Below are 26,632 nucleotides of genomic sequence, written 5' to 3'. Positions count from 1 at the left end.
AAACATCACGCCTACCAACATGCAAAATACCAAAAAGCACTCCTCTACCAAACCCTCAGTTCACAACAACCATCAAAGTAAACACTCCCTGGCTGTATCAGTCATTAATTTACACCGCGAACAAACCGCAAAGAAGAATACAGAATGACATGGAGAAAATATTCTAGTCTGCCTCCCTCTCTTTCTCTTTCTGGTGCAATCACTAACGGTAATGAAAGGCATTGTGTTATCGGAAAGACAGCACTCAAAGATTAACTGCCGGTGAGTTTGACAGGAGACGTACGTGCACGTAGATCTTAAATTTTTTTTTTTTAAATCTGTACTGGATGACACGCTTTGTTGTATAACGAACTTAGCAGAGCGTTCCCCCGCCTTGCATTTCTAAGCAGATGGAGCGGTATGGGAGATATTAATCGTCTCCCGGTGATGAGCTTGCCATCAGAGAGAGGATGTGACTGTTGGATGAATCAGCCTCTGACTCTTCTACCTCTTACACACATAATGAGCAACACACCTCTAAATGTTTAATGCAGCCAGTAGGATATGTGGGCTGCTGTGTCAATATGATGATATAGATTAGCAGCTTTGAAAAGCAGAACTGTGTCGATGTGCAGATGACGATAATCTCCACACAATTTACAGACAGAATGTTATTTCTGCCATGTCGATGTCCCACATTCCACAAACAGAGCTGGTCCAATCAGCCATCCAATTTAAACAGATTTATAATTAAGAATCTTTGCAAAAGAATAAACGGATAGTGCATCTAAAAAATGGTTTCATCGTTTGGGGGCCATTCACACCGAACATGTTTTTTTTTTTTGTTGTTTTTTAAACGTGACACGCAGGGCAGTGAAACGAAGTAAAATATATATAAAACTCTCTCTTTTACCTTAATTGCTGCATTTTTAGTATACCATGTCAAACACAAGATGCTCCTCGACTAATGGAACTTCTAATGGTCTGTCCGACATTCATAAACAGAGCTGGTCCAATCAGAAGATTCGGCAGGCCAGCCGAATTCACTCACTCGTTTTCATTCCCTCCTTCAAGTGAACTATATTAGTGGACTAACGTAGATAGTGAATGAGGGTTTAGGGGGCGATTTCAGATTCAGCCCCTGTTGAGTGTATTATAAATGCAATTACAAAGCAATGAATTGGTTTTGTTTAACTCTGAAACATTTTTCGAGTTGTGTTGTGGTAAAAATAGCTACGGGTAGCGCCAGCTAATTGCAGAGTCCAACCATTCTACATCATCAACCTAGAACCCAAACAAAATGGCGCCACCAAATATATAAAATGGTTTGTATTTACTTAAAGAAATTTTGTAAGCTTTACTTGACTTTCTTTTGTTCATATAACTAAATTATTATTTGTAAAAAATTACTCAATATAGTTGCGTGGAACCACTTGACGCTGCTTTTTTGAGAAATTCAACAAGTCATTTTTTTGAGTGAACTGCAACTCAACCACAAAGTGGTAAGCGTAAAATCGTAAAATCCCAGAGCGGGGTCAGCGCATGCTGAGGGGCACTGCACAGAAGTCGCCAATTTTCTGCAGTCAAACTACAGACCTCCAAACTTTGTGTGGCCTTTAGATTAGCTATTAGAGAGCTTCATGGAATGGGTTTCCATGGCCGAGCAGCTGCATCCAAGCCTTACATCACCAAGTGCAATGCAAAGCGTTGGATGCAGTGGTGTAAAGCACACCGCCACTGGACTCTAGAGCAGTGGAGACATGTTCTCTATAGTGTAAATCATGGTTCTCTGTCTGGGAATCCGATGGACGAGTCTGGGTTTGGCAGTTGCCAGTAAAACGGTACTTGCCTGACAGCATTGTGCCAAGTGTAGATTTTTAGTGAAGGGGGGATTATGGTGTGGGGTTGTTTTTCAGGGGTTGGGTTTGGCCCCTTAGTTTCAGTGAAAGAAACTATTAGGCTAATGCTTCAGCATACCAAGACATTTTGGACAATTTCATGCTCCCAACTTTGTGGGAACAGCTTTGGGATGGCCCCTTCCTCGTCCAACATGACTGCGCACCAGTGCACAAAGCAAAGTCCATAAAGACATGGATGAGCGAGTTTGGTGTGAAGGAACTTAACTGGCGTGCACAGAGTCCTGACCTCAACCCGATAGAACACCTTTGGGATGAATTAGAGCGGAGACTGCGAGACATGCCTTTTCGTCCAACATCAGTGCCTGACCTCACAAATGCGCTTCTAGAAGAATGGTCAAAAATTCCCATAAAAACATTCCTAAACTTTGTGGAAAGCCTTCCCAGAAGAGTTGAAGCTGTTATAGATGTAAAGGGTGGGCCAACTTCAAATGAAACCCTACAGATTAAGGATGGGATGTCATTAAAGTTCATGTGCATGTAAAGACTGTTGGCAATATAGTGTATCTGCCTATTCTGAGCAGAACAATAAGGAAACATCACAGCTGTTTGGCTTCAGGAAAAACTTAAACTTAGGGTAAGTTGGTTGTCATACTGATGTGAGTTGATGGCTATAATGAAGAGCGGTCATAAATGAACAGACATGCCCTCAACAACACTTAGCATCTCCTGTGAGGGACCACAGTTTAGATCACAACCTTAATTAGCACATGGGGGAAATTTAGGTCAGTTTAAGCACATGAGCGAGGGTTTAGCCATGAGTTAAGGAGGGTAATTAATTAGTCACATACAGATGCTAAACAGGCTCATTAGTGAAGTGACTGTGGGCTAAATGACATGTGTGTGTCTGTGCATGTGTTAATAGTTGTGAACATAAATACACATAATAAATGAACACAATTCATGTTGTGAAATAGCTCATCTCATGGTGGGTGGCTGTAACAAATGCAGCTCAAGTTGCAGACACAAAACTGAGGCCTCCATGAATGTAAATTTTATATGATCTGTCAAATTATTTCTATAATCCATCTTTATTTCCTTATTTTTGAAAATGCTCCTCTCAACTATTGCACAGATTCGGTCTAAAACAAGAAAATACCATCTTTCAACAGGGCGATAAAAGCTGCCAGTTTAAACTGATGGGCTTTTATACTTGTTACAGGCATCTAATACATCTTCATCTCTGACGCTATCAAGAGATGAGCCCATTTTAGGCAATTATACCCCAGCCTGCACTGATGGGGGTGATGTCGTGGGGCACGAGAATGATGGGTAACTGTCAGCTCAGCTTTGTGTTGAATAATGGGATCTAGGGGTAAACTTACCTATTAAACTCACCAAAGTCTACATTGAGACATTTTAGTGCACATGGTATTGGTTTCAGAACAAGAAATTATGTTTAAATAAAATATTAATCTCTAGGCTACCACAATAATATTTCATTTAATTTTAAATGACAAAAGCATTTCAATTAAGATGTACATCATTAAATGCTTAATGGGTAGGGTACAACGGGGCTAAAGGTTCCACGGGGAAAAAGCTCTCTGACCCCTCCATAGACAGCTATTTAATTAACACTTTCAAGGCCAAAACATTGAGCTCGGCCGTTACTCTAAGCGCGCTCCAGTGAGAGTTTGAGCCGTTAGCAGGCGCAGGCGCCGGCGCTTAGGGCTTACTATTAGAGGTGTTCTATTCCAGGTTTTTTGGAGTCGACTCCGATTCCCGACTCCCACTGTAGGAGTCTATGGAATCGACTCCTCGACTCCATTTACTTTACATCAAAACAGGGTCAGAAATAACACAAAATTGCAGTTGTTACACACTTAAATTATTTCTCCCTCGACACAAAGCCTTAAAGGAACACTCCACTTTTTTTGAAAATAGGCTGATTTTACAAGTCCCCTAGAGTTAAATAGTTGAGTTTTATTGTTTTCTGAATCCATTCAGCCGATCTTTGTATCTGGCGGTAGCACTTTTAGCAAAGCTTAGCATACATCATTGATTCTGATCAGTCCATTAGCATCTCATTCAAAAAATGACCAAAGACACTTTCAATATTTTTCCTATTTAAAACTTAAGACAAAACTGAAAATTAAAAGTTGCGATTTTCAACACCTATATGGCTAGGAACTACTTTCTCATTCCTGCGTAATAATCGCGGATCTTTGCGGCCGTACCATGGCTGCAGCAGCACAATGAAAAGTTACAGCGCCTGAAAGTAGCCCCCAGCTAGGTAACTTTCAATGTGACCGGCACTAAGTTTGTGTAGTTGCAGAGAAAGTTTCAGGCTTGCAGCCGACAAATTGTGTTGTGGATTTACCTGTGTGATTAGCCATGGTTCTGTGTGTTGTAAAGGGCTGCGATAGTAAGTCGAAGGTGTATACTACCACCATGTTTCACAGAATACCAACGAATCATTGCGCCGCGGCAGCCATGGTACGGCCGCGAAGATCCGCGACTATTACACAGAATTGAGAACGTAGTTCCTAGCCATATAGGTGTAGAAAATTGCAACTTTTCATTTTCAGTTTGTCTTAGCACACGATGTAACTGTAGAAGAGTCAAGTTTTAAATAGGAAAAATATTGAAAGTGTCTTTGGTCATTTTTTGAATGAGATGCTAATGGACTGTTTAGAATCAATGATGTATGCTAAGCTATGCTAAAAGTGCTACCGCCAGATACAAAGATCAGCTGAATGGATTCAAAAACGGTAAAACTCAACTATTTAACTCTAGGGGACTTGTAAAATGAGCCTATTTTCAAAAAAAGTGGAGTGTTCCTTTAAAATCCCCTTATTAAAACCTCGCTCCTTTTAGCGTGATCGTCCAAATTAGTCCAATTTAGCGATGACTTGACGAGTGGTTATCAGCGTTTCTACCTAGCTGTTGCCGATACCTAATTTTACACAGGAAAAAAAAGTCATGAAAAAAGCTGTTGTCAAATTATGGGGCTAAACGCACTTGATCATTGTCTTAAAAGGTGAGTTAAAGATATAGATATAATAATGTACACTAATTCATGTGTTTCTTCTTGATGTGAGTTTTTTTATGATTTAGCTTAATGATTATGAACACAAGGTTAACCAAATTTATATTTATTGCATTAATAGGCACTATCAATTAACTAAAGCTAGCATGGAGGAAGCCTATGTATAGCAAACTAAAGTCGCTGTGACTGTTTTCTATTTCTAAAGTAAGCACTCAAATAAATGTGTGTGAATGTTTCTGCAGCGACAGCTCTCTGACGCAATGTTTTACGTCAGTGTCTGAATAGCTCGCTTCACTTATAGTGCACTCAACTGCCATGCACTTTATAGGGATTAGAGAATTATTAAACAAGTGAGCGATCTCGGACACAGCAACAGAGTCGACACCGAGAGTCGATTCCTGTGCTGGAGTCGACCATGACTCTGGGGCGATTCAGAGTCGAGGAATCGACTCTTTTGGAGTCGACTCCCCATCACTACTTACTATAACTCGCACTGTTGTCATGGTACCCAGGATAAGCACACAGATGCACAATTTTGAGAAATCAGGCTCAATAGATACAAACGTGACTCTCATCTTTTCTATAAGGTATATGATAAGAAATAATACTAATAATAAAACCTCCTGAAGTGAATATTGTGTACCGGTTGTCATGACAACATTGCGATGGGCTGCTGAATCAGTGTTGACGGCTCGGACGCACTCTCACAGAGTAACGGCCGAGCTCAGTGTTTTGACTGAATATTACGGTTTCTTTCTCGCAAAACCTGTATAGGCTACTTTTGTATATTTTTTGTGATGTTTTAGCCTGGTCGCCATTCATATGGACATTCTAATCACACACTGTTCAGAAGTAATGAAGTAGGATAAGATATACAAGGATATGATTGATGTCAAAAATTATACATCACCCACACGTCTGAAACAGTTCATAAAATCACAGGTGACCTACTAGCTTAATTTACGAAACAAATCCCATGGTGTTTTTAAGTCAGGGAGTAGGACATTAACGTTACCCCAGCCACAAACCCATTAAAACAGGCACTAAACCATTAACACAGATGCAGTGACATTTATAGAAGCAGAGGAACATTAATACTAGTAACGTTAGGCTACTAGTAGGCCATTATCACAACGAATCATTCATCTTCATAATGGTTACATGAGCAGACATCCCACTCTGCAAAAACTAATTTCCGGGAGATAGCACAAGTGTCCTGTCTATTTTCAGCGTTAGTTTAAATGAGTAAATAAAATAAAAAACAAGAATAACAAATCAACCATGTACTTACCACTGCATTCTTCATGGTGGATTTCACCGTGAATCCCTCCGCTTTCAGTTCTTTTTTAGCCAACGGCTCAAAGGCTCTCATTTTCTTACTCATCGTTAATTAAGTTTAAGAAGTTTAAAAAGAGCAATATAAAGTAATAGTGTAAAACCGCTGGTGCTTGTCTGTTTGGGTAGCCAAGGACTCACTTGGGGACGCGCTGAGGTTGCTATGGAGGGTAAAAAGAAACCCGGATGTTTCTCTTGCTATGGATACAACACGCGCTCCGTTGTCGTTTATCAAACGTCATTAAAGGGAGATGGGAAATTACATATTATAGTGTAGCAAAATGATAATCAATACTGGAAAGCGTTATTATGTTCCAGTGATATATGTGAGTACATAAGGCATAGATTTTCTCAGCACATCTATCTTTTATTCAGTCTAATTAGATTTTTGTTTTTCCAATAAATATTTTAAGGGTTTTTGGTTTGGTTCAACTTTGTATTTTTAAAAGTAAACGTGTAGCAAGTAACATCCTTAGTATCTGACCAGGACCAGCTGTGGCTCTCAACCTTTCTGACAATAGGTTTTGTCGTTTAATTTAAATAGAAAATTCAGTCACCCATATGTTTTGAAATTTAATGTATAGCTCTTAAAGTAGAACATATACAGTAAAGATTATGTTATTGTCTTTTTGACATTATACTGAAAAAAATAAACCATATTTTGTACTCTAAATATAGGTCTAAAAGTTTGGAAATATTACGATTGTTTATGTTTCTGAAAGGAGTCTCTAATGCTCACCAATGCTGCATTTATTTGATCAAATGTAAAAACGGTAATATTGCGAAATATTATCACAAATTTAAAGAGCTGTTTTCTATTTGAATATATTTTAAAATGTAATTTATTCCTGTGATGGCAAAATGTCAACGTCATTACTCCAGTCTTCAGTGTCACATCCTTCAGAAATCATTCTAATATGATGATTTGGTGCTCAAGAAAGAGTTATCATTATCAATGTTGAAAACAGTAGACCCTTTTCACATTTCTGGGTTTCTCAGAGTGGAATTCGTCATAGTTGGGTTAAATATTATAGCTGTGAATGAGAGAACACATTAAATATTTTTTGTGTGCCAATTTGCTCAAATAGCAAAAGACGCCACAATAGTGATTTCACAACTTTCAAAAAGAGGGAAAAATGGAGTGAGATTGATAACGGCAGTAAAAAGAGAGAAATATGTTCATTTTTACCATCACTCCCATTGACGCTGTATTAGAAACACCCTCACAGCAGCGGTAACTTTTTTTTTTTGTAATTTGATGCAAAAGTAATATAATACAAAGTATTAGTGTTATAAATGTACATATATATATTTTTTAATGAAAATACAAAAAACGTTGCATGATTTACGATATTTATGACCGTTGAAACGCGTCATCACAGTCTGTGAAAAGGGTCTATTGTGGGTTCTTTGATGAATAAAAAGTTCAATGAACAGAATTTATTTATTAAATGTATTAAAGCATTTATTAAATAGAAATATTTGGTAACATTATGATTGTCTTCACTGATCAATTTAATGCATCTTTATTGAATAAAAGTATTAATTTCTCTTTCTCTTTTTTTATCTTACCACAAATGTTTGAATTTTTAAAAGTATCGCTTTTTAAAATATCGTTGTTTCCACAAAAACGTTCAGTGTTTTTAACATTGATAATATCTTTATTGAGCAGCAAATCAGCATATTGGAATGATTTCTGACGGATCATGTGACACTGAAGACTGGAGAAGCCTAATGGCTGCGGAAAATTCAGCTTCGTCATCATAGGAATATATTACTTTTTTATTAATTAAAATAGAAAACAATTATTTTAAATTGTAATAATATTTGACAATATCACTGTTTTTTTTTACTGTATTTCTGTAATGTCTCCAAACGTTTTTATATAATTTTAAATCATTTTAATTCATATGCTGGCCCACTAAAAAGTTTCCTGATACCTTCAAGTTGATCTTACCCCCCTGAGGTTGAGACCCACTGTTGTCGTTCACCTTAGGGCCTCCCTCATCACAACGCCCGGGAAGGAAAGATTCCCAGTTACCCTGCTTTGATGACGGCACTGTGTCCTGCATCATGATCTTAAGCAGTGATGCTGTATCCTCGGGTTTACTAGCACATTGTCTGCTAAATCTAGAGAGAATTCCACTGTACTAAATCATTCCACTATAAGAGTTTGGCACTTTTAATCTCTGGTGTGTCTTTGCTTCTGGACTCTTCGCAGTTGGGCTACAGTAATTAATCTTCAGTGTGGTGTGCAAGCAGTTTCTCTGAAAACTCCTATTTGGTTTTTATGACTCCGTCGAGGAAGGAAATGTCGTGTGTGTGTGTGTGTGTGTGTGTTTGAGGGGAAATATTTTCAATATTACACTACTATTAGAGCCATTTGTGACCATTTTAATGCATCAGAAATCTTTTACAATACAAAACCTTAACAGTCCCTATAGTAACCAAATCAACTAGCCATTGTTTTTAGATTATCTACCATCTTGATTTGCCTGTCCAATCCAAACGACACAGTGGACAGTTTCACATATTTTTACTGTTATCATGCTGTTTTGCCATATGACATCGCTAAAAGAATTGCCCCCAGACACAAACCATTAGATGCTGAGCGCGTGGGCTTCATTTATGCCATTCTCATGGCACTAATGATGTGTATGTGCGTCAACCCCGTTTTGATGTGCCAAGGTCTCAGTCCCACAGCTTCCGCCACACACACATGATATGTGTGTAATGAGTAAACAGCCGACCTTCATCTTCATCATCACGGCCTCCGCTCGCGTTTGATGTGTGTCTCATTTGGCCGTTTCTCTCTGGGCTGATGCAGCATCCACTGACACGGGCAGCAATTAGACAGCGATCACCAGAAAGTTTGGTGCTGCAGGACCATTAACAGAGGAAAATGCACGCCTCAGAATAACAGAAGCAGGAGCTGGGCAGGACACAGAGAAAACAACCGACAGGACTCATCGGATATGCCAATCAGCATCCCCCAAACGGCCCATTAGGGCTGCGGGTTCGAGTTTCTCTGCAGGACAGCCGCAGATACGACACATCAGCATCTCGACTCTGTCAGGAAGGGAAACTGTGCGACTGTAACGAAGCGAAAGCGGAATGGTAAACAATGCATCTGAAAGCACATTTTTGTACAGCATCATGAAAACTCGTCAGAGTTTACTTCAGATTCACAGAGCACATAGCAATATTCTCTCATGTTTGGTTTCGTTGTTTGCTTGTCTTCTCTCTTCCACCACTTGCATTTGCTGTTTCGTGAGAGCATGCTAATAATTCAGAAGCTGATGCAGACTCCTTACGCATCATACTCTGGTCAATATATGCACGCGAGGTGATTTAGGCCTACTAAGGTTTGCGCGCCCCAAAAAAGCATGTTTTAACCAACCGCTAGTTTGCGCTGCTCTTGGTAGATTGCATTGGTCATTATGAAATGATCCGGCTGTGTCTGTGTTCTTTAATTTGCCTGTCGTCAGTGGATGACATGCTGAACTTTGCACTCCCATTGGCACCTTTGGGATTGCGCTCTCAGGCTGTTTAGTAAATCTGGCTCCATTTATTTTGATAAAAAAATTCAGTAAAACTGTAATATTGTGAAGTGTATATATATATATGTATATATATATATATGTATGTATGTATATATATATATATATATATATAGGGGAGAGCGGGGCACAACCTTAACGCTTTTTGACTTTCTCAGTTTGTGTAAATCCAATTGGGGGTCAGAGTATTTATTGTTTCCCACATTAATTGCACACATGTCTAGTACAATTATGTGGTTTTGTTTCATTAATACAGTGTATACTTTTTTCTTGATTTACCCCGAAAGAATGGAAGTGAAATGTGACAACATGCCCCGTAGGTGGGGTACATTGTAACATGTGGTGGGGCATAATGTAACATGACCAAATAACAGCTTAAAATGTTACCTGATATAATCAAAAAATATACAAGACAAATTAAAATATTTTGTCAATAAAATACAATTATTATCTTTTTTAAATAAAATAATGGCATATTTTTATCATTAAAAATATAAGCATTTTTGAGTTTGACTACAAATACATCGCTAAATACAGCTATACAGCATAGTTCAAAACATAATAATAATTAATAATTTCTGAACATTAACTCTCAATCATTATTCACACTTTTCTCATGGTTTCTCAAAATAATTACTCTCTCTCTCTCTCTGGGTACGTTTACATGCCAACAACACTAAATACTAAAAATTGAAATGTTTTCTTTGCATTTTTCACGTACAGACATCATCATCAAAACCATCCCCGTTCACATGGATACGTGAAAACGACTAAAAGGCTATATTATGTATGCCAGGCCAGTAGTTGGCGATGTGACTTGGTAAAGAAAAACTATATGCACCTATGAACCATAGACTGTAAAAAAATGTGGACGTAGTGTCCGTGACGTCACCCATAGGATTCTGAAGAGCAGTTTTGAAGCGTAAAGTAGCTGGCCGTTGCCATCTTGGCAGCTCCCTTGGTGTCACTCCCGGAAAATGGGCAAAGAGGCGGGATGTGGGCAGAGCTGAGGTGACGTGATGACTAACAGACAGCAGACAAAAGGCAATCCACCTGTCACTCAAAGTGGCCACGCCCTTAATTATGCAGAACTTTAAGGATTTATATAATGTAAAAGAATGAGTTATAAAAAAAAATTCACCCCCCTCACAGTTGTCATGAATGGCAAAATTATATAGACCAAAACCACAATTTATACCAGGCTGTAAACATGTTTTTTTCTGCTGTGAAGTTGGGCATTTTAACATGGGGCTCAATGAGATTCTTCCGTATTGGCTTCAAGATGGGTTGCCGCTTGCGATGAACACGTAATACGTATGCGCATGATGTCACCGTTTTCACAAATGTTTCATTTTTGTTGTTTACGTGGAGACAACAAAAGGTTTGCATTGTAGGCCCCCAAAATGCTGTTGACGTATAAATGAACAGCCAAAGTGCAAGAATTACAAAAGCTGTTTGAAGTCAGTCCTCTTTAAGCCATTGAAAAACAACACACTCTTGATAATATTCCAAAGATCAGATCCATGCAGCAATCAATACCCTGAAGGGCCTTGTAATTTGTTTTGTTTTCTGTTGTTGTCATTCATGGTTGGCCTGTTTTAATCTTTTCTGGTGATTATTAGCTCATTCTGTCCATTTCCAGTCTCTCATCTGACTGAGAATTATTAACTGAGCTTGATCTACATGGAGTAGAATAAAATTATTTAGACAGGATTTTTAATCAGATGGAGCTACTTTCTTTAATCAGTGAGTCACAATGAAAATCAGCACATGAAATCTACAATTTTAGTCTATTTTGTTGCCTTTTTCTATGTCTAAAGTCAACATGAAATGATATTTGCTATTCAATTTGTCTTCTGTGATGTATTGAATGAAAGAAACAGGATATTCAATTGAAAATAAAAGGGCATGATATTTTCCATGTAGAATTCGAAAAGATAGTGAAATGTGTTACATATCAGAATTTGCCAAAACAATGACTAAGCAGCTATCTGGTTATTGATTTACAATATCCAAATGCCTGCATGGTCTAAGTTATGTCAGCAAAGAAAAAAGCTGATTCATAGTTGATTTATTGCATTTTGATGAAGACAAACATTTTTTTCTTAAAGGGGGGGTGAAACACTCAGTTTCAGTCAATCTCATGTCAATCTTGAGTGCCTATAGAGTAGTATTGCATCCTTCATATCTCCGAAAAGTCTTTAGTTTTATTATATCTATAAAAGAAAAATACGCTGTACCGAGTCTTTCCGGAAAAAAAACGGGCGGCTGGAGGCGTATCGTGTGGGCGGAGCTAAAGAATGACGAGCGCGTGCAGCGATTGCGTTGAGAGCGGAAAGCTGTGACATCCTTAAACATGGAAAAAACGTTATCCTAAATAAACCATTGAGATCAATCAGATTTAGCCATATGATCCAGAATCAGATCTAGAGGCTGAAATTGAACAAGAGAAGCAGCAACTACGACTACAGCAGGACGTCTCAATGGTATGTACTGTAAAACTTATAACGTTACGTTACCTGCTTATAGCAGCTTGTCATGCGCGAGTTTTGCAATATTTGTGTGTGTTTACTCATGGTTTATGAGGACATAGTTTGATTTATAGACTATTGTATGTGATTTAATGTTAGCAGTAGCAAGCAGAACGGTTTTGCAAGTCAGACTAGTGCGTGTTTACATAGAAAAACAATGGAATAGTAGCGCATTTGAATGCATGTGTTGTTGATAGCTAACAACACAAAGACATTTGAAGCAGTTTTACTCACTGCCTGCGTCCAACCTTAATCGCTGGAACCGCTTCAACCAAAAACACACATCTTTGGTGACATTGTTGATTTCGTGACATCCTGTGACTGCAGCGCAGTACAGCGCGTAATGGGCGTGCATTTGCTCTCTCGCTCTAGTCGCGCACAGCCTTTCCGGGAGAAGAGCCGGTATGGTCCGTACAAGGACATTCGGCCCTAGCTTACATCAGATAGACCCATACGGACTACCGGCACATCCGGGAACTTAACTGTTAATTTCATCAACGCCCCTTTTTAGGGGAAAATGAACTAGACTTCCCATAGACTTCCATACAAAATAGCGGCACAAAACAATGTCTGTACACAGCCGGCAGGCTTGAATAATTTAAGAAATCACTCAGATTAAACATGTCAAGTATATGTCATATGTCCAGCCTGCCTGCCAAGAACGTGAAAGATACATCCACAAACTTAATTTGGTCGATTTCATTCACCCAGCGTCAAATTGGTGTAACAAGTGAATGATTTTACTTCGTTTTTGCTTGTAAACATCTTTAAATGTATATATTATGTCTTTATATTTAGAGTACTGAGAGCACTTTTCTGTCCAGCCATCGTTAACTAGCCTGACTTAGCTTACGATAGCATCATCCGTACTTCATGATTCAAAAACGAAGTTAAATCATTCACTGGCTTACCTGCTGACTCAATGAGGTACGTGTAAATGTCCGGGTAAGACACCTCTGGCCACTGGGTGGGGTCGTTACACCAATTTGACGGTGGGAGAATGAAGGGACGTTTTTTAAATTGACCAAATTAAGTGTGCGGATGTATCTTTTACACTCTATGGCAGGCAGGGTGGACATATAATTACTTGACATGTTTAATATTGGTGATTTCTTAAGTTATTCAAGCCTGTCGGCTGTGTACAGACGTTGTTTTGTGCCGCTATTTTGTATTGAAGTCTATGGGAGTCTAGTTTATTTTCCCCTAAAAGTGGGCGTGAATCTGTTCAGAGATATTCAATGACTTTGCGCCGGTTGTGCGTATACTCGGAAAAAAACGTTCCGAAACTGTATGAGAAACCGGAAGGAGTATTTTTTGGCATAGAAATTCTCCATCAAACGTCCAACTTTTTTTTAAAACTTGGTCCATGTTTAGCTTGGGAATCCAAGTCTTTAACAGTGAAAAAATCTCAGTATGCATGAAACAGCATTTCACCCCACCCCCCCTTTAAGAATAATGCAGCATTCACGTGCTTTCGGAATTATCGTAAATACTAGTTTCTTGGTTAAAAAATAGGACATGAATGTCCTCTCAGGTCAAAATTTGAATGCAATGAGCTCGTAATCATGACATCAGAAGTAGGAAGTAGGAAATTTCTGAACGTGACAGCTAGCCTGGATGCTTCTTCTAATGTTACTTCTTCCAGCGTGCGTGCAGTAGAGTTCGCTCCGTTGCTCTGATTGGTTGTAGGTCTATCCAATTGAGTGCAGAGGCATTTTCTTTCCTGGTTCGGTTGAAACATGCCCCAATAATCACAGCCCAATGGAGCAGTATCAGACTCATATATTCTGACCAGAATCTGAGTATGACAAAGTCAGGCTACGTGACAGCAGCAGCATTACATGCACTAACGATAACGAATCACTCACAATAATACCAGAAATGGTCAAAAACATCTTGTCAACTTTGATTCGTATTTACTTTAAAGTGTGACATTACCTGCAGGTGAATCTCATTCTCTGACAGTTTGAGAAGATCTTCTGTGCGGTCCACTAGATTTCATTAATCTCCATGGTGACTGGCATCTCCAGGTTAATCTTCAGAAGATCAAATGGGCCTCCACACATATTCCCTTGCGTGACACCTGAAAGTTCAATAACAACAGACAGTGGACTTTATACACTTGAGTAGTACCTGTGTATGTTTACTCTCCTGGAACACTGGGAATTTTGCTGTTGTAAAAACCCACACATATTTTCGAAGCAACTATCCTTCATCTTCCCACTCGCCTCAGCAGTCTGAGCAGATGGCGTTTAAGTAAAATATTAGCACCTCCTTACAATCGCACACAGCAGCAGACTCTCTTTACCCAGCGCACAGGTGAGAATGATGAACATAATGAAATTAAAGACACACACAAGCTGAGGCTGCTCATAGTGCCGCTTTCAAACAGCTTTCGTTTGCGCAGTTTTAGCACAACAGTTTTATCACAATTTTGCACATACACATCTGGCTAAAGCTGAATCTGTCCCTGCTCAGAGCGAAGGAACATTCCTGAGGTGCCGTTTAAATCGTTTTAAACTAAAAACGTTTATTTATTGGTCGTTTATTCACATGACAACATGGTTTTGGGGGCCTGAAAATGGAAACTGGTTTGAAGCTGCACTTTTTTGAAAATGATATCGTTATCGTCTTCATGTATACAAAAATTTGAATCTGTAAAAATGTCATGCACGTGCGCATTATAGGAGTAACTTCCATTGCAACTACTATTTTATTTCAGTGCTGTGACGCATTTCCAAGTGAAATGGAATATTGAATAGAGGGCAGGATTTTACTTCATCGCTCCTCCTCTCCATCTCTCGCTCATAGCAGACTAACGGTTGGAGGGGAGTGGCCGTCAGTCTGCCGTCATCGGAAAGGGAACGCCATTCCAGACCTGAAGTTAGGCCTACTTTTCAGATTTTGATGAAATATTTTTTGTGTAACTTACACAGATTAATTGTTCACCCTAAGACCTGTAATGTGTGCTAACAAAGTAAATAAGACCGATTTTGATTTCATGAGGCACAATATGTAAGATTCTTGGATTGAAATATCCAACAACCACACAATGTTATATATTTTCTTGACTTGTGTACTTACACTATCCCATATGTTTCCAAGAATGTTTAAATCCAGAGAAATAAGCATTTTTAACCAGGACACGGATCGATGTATCTAATATGATAAAACAGCGCTGCGTTACCCCACATACACATGACCGGAAGAAGCAGAAGCAGCTGTAAATAATCAGAGAAAGACTCGCTCTATGAACGCAATAATAAGCTACGCAATAATAAGCTTTATATATATATATATATTTATTGTGCGATTAATTTTATTAAATTTTTTTACGATATTTAACGCACTTAACGCAGCATCAGTTTTTTTTGCCATCCTTTAGAGTTACAATATATGATCATGCTCTTATTCATCCAAAAGTTTTTAAACATTTCAAGCTTGCACCAGAAAGTTCTCTTTCACATTTCAACAATAACACATGACAGAATTATGCCAAAATGTCTGTTTTGGCAAGTATCCTGATAAGAGCAGTCTTAAATTAGTTAAATGAACCTAAGGAGTTGTGAGAAAATGAGATGTTTGTGAGATCCGTGTTATGTGCAGCAGCGGCAGGTCTTAAAGGGGCACTGCAGCACTGGGAAGATGAATGCGTGTTAAACTGTGTCATTAGTAGAAATGTGAATGTGAATATTTTTGAATTTGGTGCCTTCTAGACTGAGAAAAGACAGAAAATGTATTTTTGTCTCATGTGGATGAAAGACAACAACTCCCAGAATGCACTTGCTTCGCTGCCCTATGAGGCCACTCCCTACACTCCCTCCCTACAGTGTCGTTTTGATCTTAATAATAATACAATAATTTTGTTCAGTTAGAGAATAAATACTACAATTAAAAACTGAACGTGTCTTTTCAATAAAGTGTGAGTGAGCTGAACGAAAGACACAGGACAAACGCAGCTGCAGGAGTCAGATCTCATTCAGCTGAGGTAAGCGCAGCTGTCATTCTCAGCGCGTGTCCAGTCAGGCGCGTTTTCTGATTGCATTTGGAAAGCTAAACTTTCATAGGAATTCATTGAAAAGTTGAAACACTCACTTTGCTCTGCAACACTCCGGTTATGAATGCCCGAGGCCGAGCCGAGCGCATTTACATTCTGTGCGTGAGATCTCTTCCCTGTGGGCGGGTTGAAAATATGCGGAACAGCTCCCTCTACTGGCTGTAGTTTTTAGCCTCTGGCCAAAAAAATCCTCCGATGACGCAAAATGACGATATTTGCGTCATCGGAGGATTTTGTTCCAGAAATAAAATGCATAATTCTCTCATCTCAGGGGGATATGAGGGGGGAAAGTACCATAATTCAAATATCAGACTGATCTCATGAAATTGCGTATGTATGACACGCCAATTTGCTATGCCATTTTGGCATGCTATCAAGACGCTTTTTAGCGTGTTTATCAACGCTGTTTCATTCTATCCCCTACACTGCCCCTACCCCTAAACTTACCCATCACACACACACACACACACACACACACACACACACACACACACACACACACACACTGCCCCTGCCCCTAAACCTACCCATCACAAGAAACATTATGCATTTTTACATTTTCAAAAAAACATAATTTAGTATGTTTATAAATCCATTTACATTCACGCGAAATCACACGGCGTAGACATACACGCGGAATCACACGGCGTAGACATACACGCGGATAGCTCAAAATGCATACAGATAACACGCCGTTTGGCTTTAGAAAGTGCCGTGTATGTTTACGCAAAGTCATGAAGTCATGTTGCAAATATACTACGGGGTTTCTACTGATACAAAGCTTAATGCTAAATCACTGAAGTGACCCTTTAAAGTGACAGCATCCACTAATGCTGTCATTAATGTTATTCAAAGAACAAAGGTAACAGAAAATTACTCACTGCTCTTGACAAAATAACTTTTGTAGCTTTAATAAGGATTAATCTACAGTATATTTAATTTATAATTCATGCAGTGCAGACTGTTTGAAAACTTTATTAAATTTCTGTATTTCCTATACCTGTTAGACAGGTAAGAAGGGCACAGGTAAATATGACATTTATTATGAGTTTATGTGAAGATTGTTTTAAGTTCATTTAAAAACATTTTTTAAGCTTAATAAATGTTAAACATTTATAGCTTTCAATTATGCGAGACGTGAGGATTTGGACAGAAAACAAGAGATTCCAGTGAATCATTCATGGTATACAGTATTTCGTAAAGTGAATTGGGAGAGCAGAACAGTATATATACTGGTCTGCTGTGTTCTTTTCCTCCTGATCATTTATTTAATTATTTTTCTTTGTATTCCGCTGCAACAGTCTGAAAAAAAGATAACATATATGTTATCTTTTTTTCAGACTGTTGCAGCGGAATACAAAAAAAAATAATTAAATAAATTATCAGGAGGAAAAGAACACAGCCGACTTAAAAGAGCTATTGCCACATATATAATTGTGATACCATATCACATTAAAATACCAAGCATTACATTATTTTTCTGACATCTGAAAATAAGACATGAGGGAAAATTGACTGCTCATTCAGTCAAACTGGCTGCTAAGTATTATTTGTAGCGCAGCCTTATTATTTGTGATTTTTGACAAATGATTTGTTTCAGTCTTTTTGAGTGGAAGTTAAACCGTGCCTCCCATAATTCAAAACGCAGTAGGCTCATTGGGAAACAGGTGAATATTTTCTTTACAAAGTGACAAACAACTACTGGCTTGGCATGCATAATACAGCATTTTTAGTCATGTTTGCGGATCCTTGTGAACAGGGATCATTTGACAACGTTGTCAACCCAGTTCTAAGATTAGTTGTAAATCTGTCTGCAGATGCTGCACAGTTGAAGTTAGCTCAGTGGGTTATATGGGTCTGTACTCCTAAAAAAAACTTTATTTCTCTCTGTCATAGCAGCTCTGCAGAAATATACTGTACAATATTTCAAAAGTCTTTTTCATCTCAATATACATTGAAGTAATATTTCTTGAAAATCCAGCAAACTTTTAAAGGTGCAAAAGGTGATTACATTTTTTTGTTTTGTTGTTATGCTGGTTGAAAGTCCCCTCATATCCTGATAGCAATCACTATGTTAAGTGGTCTAAAAATGTATTTTTATAAATATATATGGTCTGTGGAAGGCCTAAGACTGTTCAAAATGTTTGTTCAATCACTGCATTCAGTCCGAATGAAATTATAGCATGTGTTCCCTATTAGTAAACGTGTGTTTGCATACCACTGCGCAGCCTGTTCATGCAGACATCATATGTCATCAGCGTTTTCAAGTATGTGCAAACAGAGCGAGAATGGCTGGCAAACAATTGTTTATGTTCGTTGTTGAGTAATTTTTCTCCCCAGTGAATGACACATGATATAATCCAATAACATTGTTTTTGAGGAGGCGTGCCTTTGGACAGCGATTTACAGGGAGGGTGGGATCGTATGCTTTCAATGTTAGCAGGCTAAAGTTAGCATTTCAAAGATCACCTATTGCATCTTTAAGTAATACATATAATAGATGGTGTTTGAGTTGTTAGAATATTGAAAAGCCCGAGCTGCTAAAATATTTTTTTCATTTTAACTCATATGCTCTGCAATTTTATTGTTACTATATTTGTTAAATGGCTGATTGCCATGTAATGTCTGATAATGCACACTACCTTTACCGCTTGGGGTCAATACACAGCAAAAAAAAAAAGCTTTTCTTATTTAGTATTTTTGTCTTGTTTCCAGTCTAAATACCGTGAGGAAAATAAGTATTTGAACACCCTGCTATTTTGCAAGTTCTCCCACTTAGAAATCATGGAGGGGTCTGAAATTGTCATCGTAGGTGCATGTCCACTGTGAGAGACATAATATTTAAAAAAAATCCAGAAATCACAATGTATGATTTTTTAACTATTTATTTGTATGATACAGCTGTAAATAAGTATTTGAACACCTGTCTATCAGCTAGAATTCTGACCCTCAAAGACCTGTTAGTCTGCCTTTAAAATGTCCACCTCCACTCCATTTATTATCCTAAATTAGATGCACCTGTTTGAGGTCGTTAGCTGCATAAAGACACCTGTCCACCCCATACAATCAGTAATAATCCAACTACTAACATGGCCAAGACCAAAGAGCTGTCCAAAGACACTAGAGACAAAATTGTACACCTCCACAAGGCTGGAAAGGGCTACGAGGAAATTGCCAAGCAGCTTGGTGAAAAAAGGTCCACTGTTGGAGCAATCATTAGAAAATGGAAGAAGCTAAACATGACTGTCAATCTCCCTTCGGACTGGGGCTCCATGCAAGATCTCACCTCATGGGGTCTCAATGATCCTAAGAAAGGTGAGAAATCAGCCCAGAACTACACGGGAGGAGCTGGTCAATGACCTGAAAAGAGCTGGGACCACCGTTTCCAAGGTTACAGTTGGTAATACACTAAGACGTCATGATTTGAAATCATGCATGGCACGGAAGGTTCCCCTGCTTAAACCAGCACATGACCATTTGGACGATCCAGATGAGTCATGGGAGAAAGTCATGTGGTCAGATGAGACCAAAATAGAACTTTTTGGTCATAATTCCACTAAACGTGTTTGTAGGAAGAAGAATGATTAGTCCCAAGAACACCATCCCTATTGTGAAGCATGGGGGTGGTAGCATCATGCTTTGGGGGTGTTTTTCTGCACATGGGACAGGGCGACTGCACTGTATTAAGGAGAGGATGACCGGGGCCATGTATTGCGAGATTTTGGGGAACAACCTCCTTCCCTCAGTTAGAGCATTGAAGATGGGTCGAGGCTGGGTCTTCCAACATGACAATGACCCGAAGCACACAGCCAGGATAACCAAGGAGTGACTCTAGAAGCATATCAAGGTTCTGGCGTGGCCTAGCCAGTCTCCAGACCTAAACCCAATAGAGAATCTTTGGAGGGAGCTCAAACTCCGTGTTTCTCAGCGACAGGCCAGAAACCTGACTGATCTAGAGAAGATCTGTGTGGAGGAGTGGGCCAAAATCCCTCCTGCAGTGTGTGCAAACCTGGTGAAAAACTACAGGAAACGTTTGACCTCTGTAATTGCAAACAAAGGCTACTGTACCAAATATTAACATTGATTTTCTCAGGTGTTCAAATACTTATTTGCAGCTGTATCATACAAATAAATAGTTAAAAAATCATACATTGTGTTTTCTGGATTTTTTTTTTTTTAGATTATGTCTCTCACAGTGGACATGCACCTACGATGACAATTTCAGACCCCTCCATGATTTCTAAGTGGGAGAACTTGCAAAATGTTCAAATACTTATTTTCCTCACTGTATCTAAAAAAAATTTCTTATTTCCTGGAAAATAAAATCAAAATGTAGTGAGTTTTTAAAACCGACAAAATGATCTGGCAATGGGGAAAGATAAGTAATCATGTTTCTGTTTGAAATTTTGTTTCTGTCCCAAACAGAAATAAGATTCTTATCCCATTGGGAGATAATTTAGTCTGCTATAAGTTTTCTTTTGTTCCCCCAGGAAACAAGAAAAAAAAAATCTTATGTCATTTTACTTATCTAGCATCTTGTTTTAAGAATTTTTAGATATTTGGACTGGAAACAAGACAAAAATACTAAGTAAGGAAAAGCATTTTTTGCAGTGTAAGATTTTTAATACTTTTTTAAATAAGTAATACTTCTATTCAATAATGCATTGAATTGATCAAAAGTGACAGAAAAGACTTTAAATTGTTACAAAAAAATCTAGTTTATTGGGATTCATCAAAGAATCCTGAAAAACTTTCTCACAGTTTCCACAAAAAAACATTAAGCATCAGAACCATTTTCATCTGGTATAATAAGGAAACTTTCTTGAGTACCAAATCAGCATATTAGAATGATTTCTGAAGGATCATGCGTCACTCAAGACTGAGTTATGGCTGCTTTGCTATTACATGAATAAATTGCATTGTAGAACAGTTATTCTAAATTGAAATAGTATTTCACAATATTCCTGTTTTTACTGTAGTTTTGATCAAATAAATGCAGCCTTGGTGAGCATAAGAGATTGTCACCAGACCAAGCTCAATTTAAGATTTAACATTGGTCTGGGGAGTCTGCTATGTATTTTCTACTACACAAGAGGCATGACAAACGAGCATAAATTAAATGACTCTGTATGATATTGGATAGTCCTTCAACCAATCAGACCACAAGAGGCGTGATCAACGGGCAACAACCCATCGCTTCTCTATCTGTCATCATATGTGACCCTGTCTGTGAAAACCCAGCTAAAGTCATTTTTTTTGTCATTCGCTGTTTTATACATAAAATCATCCTACATAATGTAAAGAACATTCTGTGAAAATATAACCTTGATATATTTAATATTGACTGAGTAAGATCATGTCAAAAGTTAGCTGAATTTCGGCCTCACAAAATCATGATTTTGAGAAATTTCAATTTTAAAATCAAGCTTATTTTTAAAATTGTAAAACATTTTAACCATTATTATTCTGATAATGTGCCATATACCACATTAAAGCTAAGATTCTCCCATTTTCAGTGATATAGGACACATTTATGGGAAAATTCTTAGTTTTGTAAAACAAGTCTATTTATTATGATGTGCATGTCCAAAAAGCGAGAAACATTGAAACGAATGGGAGTACCACAAGAGCTTGATTTACCAAGTCAGTTCACTCTAATGATTTGTAGGCTATAACTTTATTAGTAAAATGAAATCTCAGTAGAAAATGTCATTAATAGGCCTATATATATACATTAATATATAAAACATCCATAGGAAATCTCACTGTGTAACATTTGGAGTAAATCCAGGACTAGGCCTAATGCCCTAACAAGTTAACAGGTCAGTCTCAAACTTTGTGCAGATAGTTAGTCATAACTGTGAATCTTCACTTGTCTCACAATTCGATTAGATTATGATTCATTAGGATTTTTTTATGGCTCATTGTGCTTAATAACTCTTTTACATAAAGCACGTCCTGCACTTTATGTTCTCATTCAATCATGTTCTATTCGTAGGTTTACAAACCGAAACCAAAACATCAGACGCAAGAGCTTTGCTTCCGAAGGACACACGCAACTTTTTTATATTAATATATAATACAGGTTCTTTATTTAGCCTACAAAAAACAGTAAGCCTATATTAATCATTATTAATTAAACTATCAGCTGTTCTGTCCATTGCGCTTCGCGTGCCGCGGCCGCCCTGTCAGAGAGCGAATTCATAAACCCAGCGCATCAGCATCCAAAAAACAAACTATTTAGACACTTAGCAGCCATTAAATGTGTTTAAAATAAGATGGATGTATAGGCAGAAGGTGGAGTTAGAAAACTAATAAGCTGTTCCTGAAATGTCGGTGATGACACAAAGAAATCCACACAGAAATCGGAACCCGGCTTAAGTCGCCGTTTTCTTGCCTTTCCCGACACTGATCTGATCCTTGGTCGTGCGGATTGATATTATGGTCTGTTTGCACTTTGTAATTGTAAAAAATACGTTTCTGAACCGAATGATATAAGAATCAGCAGTTGTTTATGCGTCCAAAGTAAACAAAGAGACGATTCAAATCAATAATTTAAGAAGCCCACGTCCGGTATTTTTTGGTGCAAAATAATAAAACGTAGCGTCAATAAAATAATTAATTTCAGTATTTATAATATTATAAATGAAAAATTGAGTACTGCATCTCAAAGCCCTTGGTATAATCTATCATTTACAGCCATAAACACAAATCACCTGTTTTTGTCATTTTTATGGCTATGACTACTTTGACGCTCTATATCACATCATTAGATTATGCGACTTTAGCCGGGGTTTCACAGATGGGGTCACATATGTTATACCCACCAATAGCGTGCCAGATGGATAAGCCAGTCTGTGATTGGTTCCCACAAAAGTGTAACAGAAGCAGTAGAAATTAATGTACAAGGGCACGTTCAAATTCAAACCGGTGCGCAACGTTTTGCTACTGTTTCCGGGTTGAACGACATGTTTCCAAACGGTGTGCAACGGGGTTTGAGATACGTTTCCTCTCGTTTGGTGGGTGTGTCAAATATGTCAGCCCAATCAGCAGCAACATGTATATAACCCACGTGGTATTAAAGAGACAGTTCGGACAATGGGTCCAAATTGAAGATATTAGAAGACATTTTGTTGGGGCTGAACCAGACCAGGGGCCTATACCATGAAGCCGGTTTAGCTGGCTAGCCAGATATGTTTAAGCTTAGTTTGTGCTAATCCTGGGTTTTGGGTACCATTAAAATGGTTTGGCTTTTAGCAGTGTTCATCTCCATAGTAACTTACGCTCCACGGCTAACCTGCTCCAGGGCAGGTTATGTTCTGGATAAGACATCAAACTGAAATTGGACCAATCAGCTGTGAGCACACCTCTGATGCAATAAAGTGACTCCCCCTGTTTCTACTCCAAATTAAAGGTCACTACATAGCAAATGGCTATTAAAGACTAAAGTGTCTGGCTTTTAACAATGCTTATTTATAATAATAATAATAATTTTGAATTATTTAGATTTATGTAATTATTATTCTCGTAATCAATTACAAATGTATCATTTTAGTTAATCAATCATTAATAGACACTTAGTTGAAATTAATATTAATAGCTTATACAAAGGTCATACAAATAAACTTTAAAATCAATAAATAAAGCTATTAAATGACTTCATGCGAGCTTAGATGTTAAATTCTCTATATATCAACAAAACTAACTTCATAACTTTTACTTGCATTGACGTAGTGAATGTTTTCTTTAAGTTGTCCACTTTCATAGACAGCTCTTTTCTTCTTGCTGTGTACATTTGTTTAAATTCTTAATATTTTTCAATCATGTAATATTCTGCAGAAGAGAGAAATGAATCTCGCTGCTTCTCTCGCGAGAAGTGAATCTCAGTTTCACTGATCTACAGCATGTGATTGGCTCTTCACTACTGATGTCACAGCTAAACTCCTAAACTCAGGATCAAAGCCTGAGTTGACAGAGAAAGCTGATGATCAGCATCATGGGACCGACAAAGCCTGAATAGATTGGTTTGGTTTTGTCAACTCTAAACTAATCCTGTAACCCTGAGTTTGTTAAACTACCATCATGGTATAGGCCCCTGGTTTCCAGACTGAGTTGCAGGGCGAAATAAAATCGTCGGCAGATCAGGCTGGGTTTACCCAGTCTACATAAGAGACCTTAAAAAATAAACATACTGACCCCAAACTTTTGAACAGAATTGAAATGTAGCCTATATTCATTTATAATTTTTTTCATTTATGCAGTTGGCAGACGCTTTTATCCAAAGCTACTTACAGTGCACTTATGAAATATGCACTCGTCTTATATACATCACTTATATATCTTTGTATCTTTATAAATGTATGTTTTGCTTAATTAATAAGCAAGACGAGTGCATATTTCATAATGGAGTTAGCTACAGCACTGCATAATAAACAAAAAGTATATCAGAAGAAGACTGCTAGCCATGTTGTGGTGATTTTGTTAATAAATACCAGCTGCTTTGTACCGCATAACCTCATAATCACATAGTCAAACTGCTTAGTAGATCAAAGTCCTTGCTAGTGCCCAAATTCATGTTCACAAGAAATTCACAATAAGGGAACTAGGGAGCAGAATTACTCACAGCCAGAAAGATGCAGCTGTACAGAAGATGAATATGAAGAGAGAGGGTGGAGTGAGAAAGGGAAAAATGGGCTGTGCTACATTTTGAGCTGATATTTCAGCATGTCAGTGTGGGTGTGTGAGACAAATCCATGAAGAGAGGGAGAAAAGCTTTAATATAAAGGGAATAAAGCAATACTCTTGTAGGTCAAATCCAGATAAAGGAATGCCCAGAATCTCCCACTATTCTGACCTTTGACTTTCACTCTCGTATCTCATCTGGAAAAAGAAAGCATTTAACCTTTGTTCTCCACATGAACGCACCAGACAAAAAAAACACACACACAAAAAAAAAAAAATCCATATCTCAGAAAACACACAGGAAATTAGATTATAAAAAATAAGGCATGACTTTGGTACGATTCACATACAAAGCAAAGATACACATACAGTAGGGCATTAAAAGGCAAAATATTTGCAGTGAGTCATGAAATAGAATAGTGCAGCCCCTCACACAAGCCCCAAGAGAATCTCCATTGAAAGACAAACTGAAGTATGATTCAGTTGTTTTTATGACAAAACCTCATAGAGCCAAGAGCCTGCGTCAGATCATACTGGGATTCTCATTTAAATCCTAGGCAAGAGAAATAAAGAGGAAGAGTGTTTCAGGATTCAGGCACTGTATCAGCCTTCCCAGTGTAAAGTGCTAGAGGGGAAACGGTGTTGCCCAGGAAACCACAGGGGAAATATATTTTTATTTTTTATTTTCCCCCCACACTGTTTAGCATAGCGACACAGAGGTCTCACTCTTGGTTTGTCTTTTCTTTAGCCAAGAGGTCACAGGGTCAAGTTCATAATGTACTTATGTAAGTCATAGCTTGTGTGTGGAACAAAATGCATGTCTGTGTGTTTATGTGTGTTTACTGTGTGTGTCAGGCTGTTGTTCCTGGGCTCTCAGCCAGCTCACTCTGAGATACCTCCTCTGGCTCAGTCTTTCTCCCGGGAGAATGTGTCGTTCTGTCCCTCTTTGCAGGAGTTTGCTCCTATACACTCACACAGGAGAATTCTGTCCTTTTTTCCTCATTTTTGAAGCAAGACAACCTGTAATAAGACGTATAGCTGAGAATTAGAAGAATTGTTTGTCTGAACTAAGGAAAACAGATAGGGGCAGGTCGGTAGGACTGTATGGGAAACTATAAATATTAGATGAAAAACTAATAGTTATGGTTGAAATATTAATTTAACTAATGCTGAAATAAAAATGAATGACAGTGTTTCTACTTAAAAAGACAACAGCACATGACAAAAAAAAATAACATAACACATTTTCTGCCAATCTCATGTTAATCCTGAGCACTTCATCCATCTCATATCTCCAAAGATTCTTTAGTTTGATCATATTTATAAAAGACAGATACGTTGTACGGATTCTTTCTGAAAACAGCTGAGCTCGTGAAGGCATACAGTGGGTGGGGCTAAAGAGTTACGAGCACACACACACACACTCAATACATCATGCCATTATCCCTGGATAACTTTTGATTCACTATACGTTTCTGTTGTTTACATTATATGATGTTTTATTAACAAAGTTTGGGAGAAGCACGTTCAGATAATTGACATAAGTGGAGAGCACTCAGCTAATCAACAATAGACGTATATAA

At 38.1% G+C, this 26,632-nt stretch overlaps 2 protein-coding genes across 2 annotated transcripts in view; both read right to left on the bottom strand.

Annotated features, from left to right (window-relative positions):
• The window catches only part of pacrg (PARK2 co-regulated), a gene marked incomplete at both ends in the record, with an annotated part of 159,981 nt that extends 153,713 nt beyond the window's left edge, over nucleotides 1-6,268 (bottom strand). The window contains one exon of the mRNA XM_079832899.1: nucleotides 6,176-6,268. Coding sequence (XP_079689025.1) covers nucleotides 6,176-6,268 — 93 coding nt within the window. The remainder of the gene's footprint in view (nucleotides 1-6,175) is intronic.
• Nucleotides 1-26,632, bottom strand: part of LOC307136650 (procathepsin L-like) — a 1,021,532-nt gene that overhangs the window by 893,067 nt on the left and 101,833 nt on the right. The window lies entirely within an intron of this gene.

The sequence above is a fragment of the Gobio gobio genome (assembly GCF_949357685.1).
Source record: "Gobio gobio genome assembly, chromosome: 13".
Classification (NCBI taxonomy): Eukaryota; Metazoa; Chordata; class Actinopteri; order Cypriniformes; family Gobionidae; genus Gobio; species Gobio gobio.
This window is presented reverse-complemented; position numbering and strand designations above follow the sequence as displayed.